The sequence below is a fragment of the Parasteatoda tepidariorum genome, chromosome 4 (genome assembly GCF_043381705.1).
Source record: "Parasteatoda tepidariorum isolate YZ-2023 chromosome 4, CAS_Ptep_4.0, whole genome shotgun sequence".
NCBI lineage: Eukaryota > Metazoa > Arthropoda > Arachnida > Araneae > Theridiidae > Parasteatoda > Parasteatoda tepidariorum.
In genome coordinates this window covers 24298606-24308808 of record NC_092207.1, presented here as the reverse complement: position 1 = coordinate 24308808, position 10203 = coordinate 24298606, and the positions used below count along the sequence as shown (strand labels likewise).

The 10203-nt window shown below is 30.0% G+C and overlaps 1 protein-coding gene across 1 annotated transcript; it reads left to right on the top strand.

Moving 5' to 3' along the window:
• Nucleotides 1-3306: 3306 nt before the first annotated feature.
• On the top strand, nt 3307-4545 carry LOC122269137 (probable glutamate receptor). Its single transcript, XM_043040843.2, has one exon. It carries the CDS (start codon nt 3307-3309, stop codon nt 4543-4545), a length of 1239 nt encoding a protein of 412 aa, XP_042896777.2.
• The last annotated feature ends 5658 nt before the right edge of the window (nt 4546-10203 follow it).

Genomic DNA, 10203 nt, shown 5'->3' with positions numbered 1-10203 from the left:
TCTGTGCAACAATATATCTACTAAATACTTGATCAACTCTGTGCAAAATCCTTAGACTGAGTAATATTTATCGTTTAATTTCCCAAGAGGAAGCATGATTAGGAGCAACGGGAACCAATTGCCGTGATTAGATTGAACAAAAAGCTTTAGTCATGCGATATAGTTGAAGTCTTTGAGTCTTAATAAGATCATGATTTAGTTTTCATCGATTTAGTTTACGAACTCCCGACAGAATGTTTGTTTCGAAATGAAACATTGTAAATAAGGATTTAAAAAAACAGGTTAAAAATGCTTTGATTTCTATGTTTTTGATAAATGTACTCTGCTTGTCTTTATCAAATAAAGCATTATCAATTTTTAAAGAAAATCTAATAATCGAGTTTAATGAAATTTAAATGTTTAGGAGAATTTTATGTGCTTATAATGTTTTCTGATTTTACTTTAAACAAGATTTTACAGCTATGATAATGATCAAATATTTTTGAGTCAGCAAATGATGTTTAAAATTGTTTTCTAAATAAAATTTGTTTCTGGAAAACTGAAGCCCATTAAATAAAAATAATCAATTTCTCAGTTAGATAAAAAAGATTTCCTGAGTGCTAGAATATTCGTTTTTTATTTATAAAACTTTTTACTTCACACATTCCAGACAATTCAACTTATTCATATTATAGGAATAAATTAAACTAGTGGGCTGCGCCCCCTGCTCCCTAACGATCGCCAACCCCCGAAAATTGCTACGCAATCTTATATGATTTGCTTCGCAAACCAAGCTCGCTTCGCTCACTACTAACTTAGGTACATTGCAAATGCACAAAATTCTAAGAATTCAAAACANGGTTTTCTCTTCTGAAATTACATTATGACACATTCACATACATTATTAATACAAATACATTTTCCAGGGCGAGACAATGAGGCAACCACAAGCACTTCCACTGGTTAGAGGTCCACGAGGGAAAAATGCACAATATTACCGTGATTACAGAGCACGGAAGCAGCAGGAAAAAGAGTCGTTGAATAGAACTCGTGATCCTTCTACGACTGCTGATTCTACTATTAACGTCACAGGTTGCGAAGTTTAACTTCTTCCGCGTGGAGAGACTCCATGCACTATTTTTTTTATTTATAAAACTCTTTACTTCACATATTTGACACTATTTAACTTATTCATATTGTAGGAATAAATTAAATAGGAATAAATTAGAAATAAACTTATTATGGGAGTAAATTAAAATTTACTGAGAAAATACAGGTATTCAGGAAATCTGTACATTTTACTGTAAATTCAAAATTTGCGAATTTATATAGTTACAATAAAATATTAAAAAATTGAAGAGAAATTTACCTTCAAAAAATTACAGTAAAACGCAAATTAAAAAATATAGAGCAAAAATATACTATGGAAAAAATGAATAAAGTACAAGTGTACATCGAATCAAACCCCACCAAGAATTGAGACCAAGGAACATAAACAAGTCAGCAAGTTAACCCTGTAACGACACGGGTTTCAGTGTGCATTGCTTCAAATCATCGTAATGTTTTTAAAACTGACTGAAAGTTGACATCATTCTTCACATTGTGAAAAAATACGGATGATATTACAGCAAAAAGCACCGGCCCCTTGAGTCCAATTTACCGTAAAATTTTGTACTGTAATTATCACAGTGATATTTATTAAATTATAGTGTTTCCGTGATTGTACAATAAATAATACTGTAAAAATTACGATTATCAATTTTTTTTTCTTTTATTCCGCAAAATTTTACGATAAAAATGGATTCTGCGGTGAAAAGTACCGACACTCAGGTTGCAGTACTTTTTACAGTGATTTTATCGGGAATTTTTTACAGCGTACAAACATTAATCTACGCTACTTTCAACGTTTGATTTACTGTCACAATAATAATTACTGCTTCACAATAATATTGTTTTCGAAATTTTTCTTTTTACAGTTTATATATATTATCCAAAACGAATAATAATAGATTTGAAGATAAATTAAAATCAGGTTCTTACCCATATTAAGTTCATTTCAGTACACATTTCTTTAACTTCAAATTTATTTTAAACATTAAAAGTACAACCAAGTCATATGGTAACTGTATTTCCATTTTGTTCTATGTTAAGATCTGATAATACGTTTACCAGAAAAATTATAATTCTATTAAAATATCTCAATAAGCTTTATATTTTTAAATGTGTTCTTTTTATTAGGCAAAATTATTTTCTGATTTTCTCGACAAAAATTTTAATATAAATTTATAAAAGCATAAGCTTTTGAAATAACATTTTCACCTTATGTTAACAACATTTTCAAATCTTTTTGTTCAAATTTAAGATTAATCAAGTTTTAAATTATTTTATTTACGACCTTTTTTCCAATAAATTTAGAATTACATAATAAAATCTAGTGTAATTCTTATAAAGTGCGTGGACACTTTTGAGAAATGATTGCATGTTCTGTGTTCCATACATTTTAAGAGGAAATTATTCTTTAAATTTATGACTGTATCATTCTAAAAAAGGCAATTAAATATTATTTAAAAGAAACAGGCATACACACGTAATTACATAATAGTTGCATCATATCCGTTTTATTTACTATTAATTTTTATCTTTATGCAATATTTTAATATGTTTAGGAAAAAATATTTGAAAATAACAAATTCTGAAAATAACAAGTTAAGAAATAGAAAAAATATCATTGAAATCCAGGCCTAGAAATAAAAATGAAACTTCAATCATTGTAATTACATTGAAATACTACATACTTATATCTAACTACCCGACTATATTTTAGATTCTTATTTTAAGTAATCTGAACTAAATACGAAAATCGTGATCACTTCTAATTTAAATGCTTTAAACTTCAGCTTTCAGTTACAAAATAACAAGCTCACGAATGACAATTTCAACTTAAATTGCGAGTTTTGTAAGACTGAGAACATGACAAAATTAGTATACATTCACAAAAGTTACTAAACTCATTACTATTGCACGTACACCATTTTATCGATTAATAACGATGCATTGTTGTTGTAATTATCTATTCTAAAAGCTCATCATGAAAGTATGAATGATCAGTCTTAATGGAATTTGAAACGTGATTCAAATAATATGAAACAATTAAGCAAATTTAGGAAGCAGAGCAATTTTGGGACAATTCACCAGAAGCTATTTTATTCTGACTATTTCTTGTTGTTAAATTCTGAGTATCTGTTCATATTTTTTTTGTTTCTGTTCTGAATAGTCTTCTAGTAACTTCCTGTTCTTTAAAAGAAGATTAAGAAGTGTTTAATAAAAATGGCAGTTCGAGAGTTTCTCAAAGTTGCTGTTGTAGAATTCGGGAGTTTAAAATTATCTTTAACTTCAGCTGGTGAAGTAGAATTTCTTGGTTACGAAGGTAGAATGCTAAAAGCAATATTAGATGCGTTACATGCAGTACCAGACGTGGTCATTCCTCTCGATCTCGAATGGGGTTCTTTAAAAAAAGACGGCAACTGGACTGGAATGATCGGAATGGTTCACAGAGGTGAAGCAGATATTGCAATGTCTTTGATTTCACAATCATCTGAAAGGATGAAAGCCGTTGATTTCAGCAGGACATACGCAATCACCGATACAACTTTTGTAGTGAAAAAACCAGGTATGATATCAAAAGGCTTCGTGTTTCTGCTGCCATTTTCGCTGAACATCTGGATCATCTGCATTGCCTTTATAATCATATATCCTCTTTTAATTCGAATATTCCTGTCAACTAACTCATACATGTATTTGTGGTTAAATACAATGGGAAATATTTTAAAGCAGCCCTCAGAAATCGCACACAAACCATGGTATAATCGAATCATACAGGCAACTTGGTTACTCTTTGCATTTATGATATCTTGCTCTTATTCTGCAGTCATGCTATCCTTTCTAACTTTACCAATAGAAGGTGAACTAATAAAAAGCTTCAGGCAATTATCTGAGGCTGTTATCAATGGCAAATTTGATTGCTATACCATGAAAGGAACTCTTACTGCTTGGATGTTATTAAATTCTGAAGATGTACACATAAAAAAACTCGGTGAGTTAATCGTCCGAAACGACTGGATGGCACAGCTAAACCTAAACTCAAGTCTCGTTCTGCCAAATGGGCAGGCTTTGAATGCAGGAAGTGCACAGATAAATCTCAGAGCAGTTTTGGAGAAAGATTTTAGACTAAGACCAGATATGTACATTTCGCAAGATTCGATGGGAGCAATGCTTATAGCAATAGCTACGAACAAGAACTTCTGCTGTAGAAAAAAATTGGATGACATTTTATACAGGCTCGTTGAAAGTGGTTTGTACAACAAATTTATACAAGATGAAATTTTGAAATCATTCTTAGGCACGTTTAACAATACTACATTTGTCGAGGACAAAATTAAACCATTACTTCTTCAGGAATTGATTGGTGCTTTTATGATATTAGTTTTTGGACTAATGACTTCATGTTTGGTTTTTGTTTTTGAACTTTTATATTTTAAGAAACATATCACAATTGATTCAAAATAAATATATTTATCGTACACCCATATCGAAATTCAGCACCGAAAAAATGAAATCAAATAAAAAATTTTAATTTTAAAATATGAACTGCATAAAAAGTGTTCTAATACTTGGTAAATTGTAAACGTTATTATAAAGGGAGTCCCAAAATTTAGGCAAGATTTGAAGTAAATAGAAAACACAGTTTTTTTTCCCAGTTCTTAACTGTAGTGTTGCATTTTTACTTACTCTAAACTGTCATCTGTCTAAACTGTTTTTTTTTCTTTTTTTGGTTGCCAGCACTAAATTAATTTTCTATTTAGTTCAAATCTAGCGTAAATTTTGGGGCATTCTTCATTAATATATAATATTTCTACAACATAACACTTTTTTTTCCTTTTTTAAATACTAACTTTGAACAAAATGTTTCAATGAGTATTCGTATTAAAAAAAGTTTTAGAATGTGGTTCTGTCTAAAGAATGAAAAAAAATTTTAACAAAAAAAAACATTAGCATAAATTAATTAAAAAATTGGTCTTAAGGTAGATGTTGCTAAGGTTTAGTTCTTTGTTTAAAAATAATAAATTTTTTTGGGTGCAAATTTGAATTTAATAGTTTACATAAAACATTAACAAGATAATTTATAAATAAATTTTCTACACTACATGTACATGTCCCCTCGAAGGATATTGAAGGCATATAGGAGTAGTGATGTAAAAAATATTGAAGGCAAATAAGAGTAGTGATGTAAAAATGATATGATTGCTTATAATTATGTAAAAGTTATGACAAAGAGTATACGAATTTTTCACTTCCTGTAAATACATTATTTCCTTCCATTATTTTTCTATTTTTTATTCATTTATTTTATTCCCTGTTTTAAAGTTCATGCACTTATAAGTGAGACTCCCCAAGCGTAACTCAACAATCAAACTCCGAAATACTGAAATTTTGCCTGCTTCACAGGGAAAAAAATCGGTAAAGTTATAGTACTCTATGGAAATGATATTTCTGGGATTTTTTTTTAAAAAAAATCTTAGTTAAATCAAAATATATGGAACTTAAACCATTCATTTGGTAATTTTTTCCGTTCATATGGTAACGGTTAATCGGAAACTCTGGTATTCAAAATTATAATTCTTAATACCACATTATCACACATATAGTAAAAATTGCAAAACTGAAAAGCAAATTATACCAAATAAATGGTTTTTAAGTCATGCTCTAATATATTATGATAAAATTAATAAGTTTTACCACATTATAAAATTTTATCACACATTATGAAACCATATTTTAGTGTATTTTACTATTAATTTTACAAAAATCATTACCAAAACACTTCGGGAAAAAATGACTGAGCTTTTTGGTGTTCCCATAACGCCAGAAACACAGTAAATCTTATCATAATCAGTAAGTAGAACACCGAAGTCAAGCATCACTGGCTGCGATCAGTAAGCAGATGGGTCACCACTTCGATCAGCCTACATAGGAACCGAGGGTGTGCAGTCTTCGTTAAACTGTTCTACCGTAAAGTGCTCGACTTCGTGTGCAGCTAGTGGAGCTACCAAAGCGGAGGAACCATCCCCTCTGCAGAGGATCAAAATTGTGATGGTATGTCTTCGGATCATCTTCGGGGATGTTTCCCAGACCGTCGCCAATGGCCCATTGGGCAGCTCTAGTGCGACGTAAATAAAATACCTTCCTACCTTCTGCACCTCTTTTTGAACATCAGAAACGTCAGTTTTGTAATTCCTAAAGCAATCATCAAGGCTGGATTGAAAATCATCCAGTTAGCTCTCGTAGGTAGGTTTTGAATTTATTATTTTTTGAAGATCGCTCCACTCCTAGTTAAGATTTTAAATTTGATGGCGTAGATTATTTCATAGATGTTTTTGTTTTCTCACAAAAAATATCAAAACTTTTTGCATTATCACCCTTCTTACATCCTTTTGTCCCAAAGTGCGAGGTCAAGAAGCTGGCCTTGCATCAGGAAGGTTCTGGATTCGAATCCCGGGCAAGGCATGGATGGTGTTTTATTCTCTGTACTATCTGTCCTTACGGTGGGAGCAACACTAGCCCACCTAATATGGTGCCCCTGAAAGAGTGGCCAACAAATATGTCCTGTAAATGGCTGAATTGACGAAATGGTGGGCATCGGAAATAAAATAAAAATTTAAAAAAAGTTTTGATATCGAGCCATATTGAAAAATACAGAAGTTAAGAACAACAATAATGTGAACAAACTTTCTCCAAACTATTGGAATTATATTTTTTTATCAGATTTGATTGTCCAGTGGCAACTTAGAGGGCAAATAATCTAAAATAATTTATTCAAAAGAGAAATCGTCAGAAAACAAATATATTTATTCAGAGAAAGTCGCAAATCATTAATATATAGCATTAAATATTAAAATAATTACGATAATTGAATGATTTTAATTGCATCTTAGTGTGATAATAAAATTAAAACTTAATTAGTCGCTGGTAATTAGATTAAAAGTTATTTAGGATAATATGGTTTTTTTAGAATTTCTGCGAATAAAAAAAAGCTAATATCCCGCAAATGATATTTAAAAACAAGCGGACTGGACTGTATAGGAGCAGAGAACTGGCCTTGCATCGGAATGGTTCTGGGTTCGAATCCCGGGCAAGGCATGGATGCTCCTTCATTCTCTGTACTATCTGTCCTTACTATGGTAGCAACGTTGGTAAACCTGATATGGTGCACCTGGAAGAGTGCCCAACAAATCTGCCCTGTAAATGCCTGAATTGANTCAACTCTGGTGAAGAAAACAAGTCACTTCGAGACTTACACTGCCGCAAATCTCAACCATCTATATATATAATTCTTTCAGAAACATTTAAAACATATACAAGTAGCTTTTTGAAAAAATAAGCTTACCTTTTAAAAAAAAGTACCCCAAGTAACGTGGTAGGATCTACGACTTTTACATTTCTTTTAGATTTACATTTGCAATTCAAATATAGTACTTTAGGTCTAAAGAAATTTCTTTTTTCAATATTTTATTGTTTAGATATGACTTGAAGTTCAAAAACTCTGCAAGAAAAATTATATTTCAATTGAATTGTTCTGATTTTAGAAAATGTTTTATTCAAATATGCTGCTGAAGCAAGTCCAAATGTTAGGGCGTATATTAAAAAATAAACATATTAATTTGAATATTTAACACAAATAGTCATTAAATTTCCGTTTGATTTTTTGTGCATTATCAGACCTTAGTTTCTTTGTCAAATTGAAGGATTAATTTCTTCTTTTTTTTCTCGTTAGTATGCTATTAAAACCTATATGAAAACAAAATCAGTATGTTTCAGTGTTTTTTTAGAGCAAGGGAGTACTACACAAAGCTAACACGTTTTTGTTTTAACCTTACATGGTCTAAATATTGCTTTTTCTACTGAAGGTTCTATTTTATTGGACTTTTATGATGTTTTATGAATAAAAGAAGATGAACTCCGGTTTCTACCAAATTTGGATTTTCCGTTTTGTTATGCATATGTAATAATAACATTAATAAATGATGTTACTTGTTCCTGAATATAGTGGAATTAATATTTTACAGTAATTGCATTTGAAAACTATAAGCGATAAATGCCGTAGCTTCTTTCATTTTGAAAATACTTCATCTACAGGATGTTACAAAACAGATGATCACAAATGCAAGAGGAGATATTTCACATCATAAGAATTGAGAATTGCATTACAAATCGTCACAAGAGATATTTTTATACAATTGTTACAGTGCATTTTCTCTTAATAAGCATGTCTTTTTTTCGACGCACTTAAATTTTTTACCCCAAAAATAGGGAGAAGTTAGCCACTATCTGGAAAACATGGTCTCAATAATATCCCCCATCTATACAACAATAATCAAAAAATGTTGGCAATTTTTTAATACTTTTTAATTATTTTTTTTAACTATCGAACATCGAAAAATAATAGCAAAAAATTACATAACTTTTTACATCATTTTAAAATATATTATTAAAATTGTAAATGATAAAATTCGAGCATAGCTGGTCTAATGCATCTGAGTCATAATATTTCCAAATAAAAATCATTATATTCAATTTTCGACGGATTTTATTCACATTTTTTGTTTTGAAAATTACATAGTGTAAAATAATTTTAACGAAAATTAGAACTTACTATCCAAATTCTTTTCAGCAGTTATTAACCAAAATAATAAAAAAATAACAAATAAACATTACAATTATTTTTTGCACATTTAGATAAATAGTTTTATAACTGAGCACAAAAACTTCAATTCAACTGAAAGTTTCCAAGGCATGGGTACAGGCCCAAGTTTTCGAACGCTCTCCAGATTTAACTTTCGAAACCATATTTACTAGTTTGCATCAACCTCTTATTATTTTTATAGTCAAAGATTCCTAACTCTCGAATAAAAGCTATGATTATTCAGCAAAAGGAAGAATTTTATTCTGATTTCGTATCATAAATAATAGTTAGCATTAATTAAAGGTTAATCTTTCAAAACATTTCAACTAACCTTGAAAATCTGTTTATTAGAGCTAAATTTATTTAAGGTGATTGTGTTTTTGGAGGGTAGCTCACTCTTCATTTTGCATTTCTTAGTTGCCACGTTAAAGCAAAAAAACGTTATTTGCAATGTCTAATTAACAAAAGAGCATTCTGGGCACATTGCCCAATGGTGCAACCAAAAAGAAATTGCCTAATTACAGTTAACTATTTCAGAATTTTCTTAGATTTTCAGAAAAATAATAAAAATTTAAATTTTTAGGTAAGAAAAAATACAGCAATAGAAAAAATATTCAATACCTCACGAAATAATACTTTATTTTGACACTAGGCTTGTCACCAAAATATCTAATGTTTCAAATTGGTCCCTTGATGTGTGCATTTTTTAGTTCTGTCACTAACCACAATTTTTTTTAAACAAATTTCATTTATAGTTAGCGAAAAAATAATTTTTTTCAAAAAAATTGCATCTCTTGAAGTTCTTTTTAAGAAATAAAATGCATTACCTTTCAAATGAAATAAAACTTAAGAACTTGAGATTATAAAATAATTATTAATGTACTAGAACAAGAGTAATAAGAATAAAATAGTAAAATAAAATTTTGTTGTTGACAGCAAGATACCGTTATCTCAGCAAAATATCTGACAATTCTGAATTTCCTGATTATTTAAGAGATCCGCTAAATTTATTATCGTATTCTCAACTCTGGTGAAGAAAACAAGTCACTTCGAGACTTACACTGCCGCAAATCTCAACCATCTTACACTAACTCTTCACTAAAATATCGACCAACGAAAGTTGGCAAGGAAAAAAAATTTAAAATGCATGTCTCTTTCAAAATGTTCGCTGCACCGATAATCGAGTATTTAATCGAGTATATACAACAATTATTAATGTACTAAAACATTAGTAATAAGAATATAATAGCCAAATAAAATTTTGTTGTTGACAGCAAAATACCGTTATCTCAGCAAAATATCTGACAAGAGAGATCAATTCGGAATTTCATGATTATTTAAGAGATCCGCTAAATTTATTATCGTATTCTCAACTCTGGTGAAGAAAACAAGTCACTTCGAGACTTACACTGCCGCAAATCTCAACCATCTTACACTAACTCTTCACTAAAATATCGACCAACGAAAGTTGGCAAGGAAAAAAA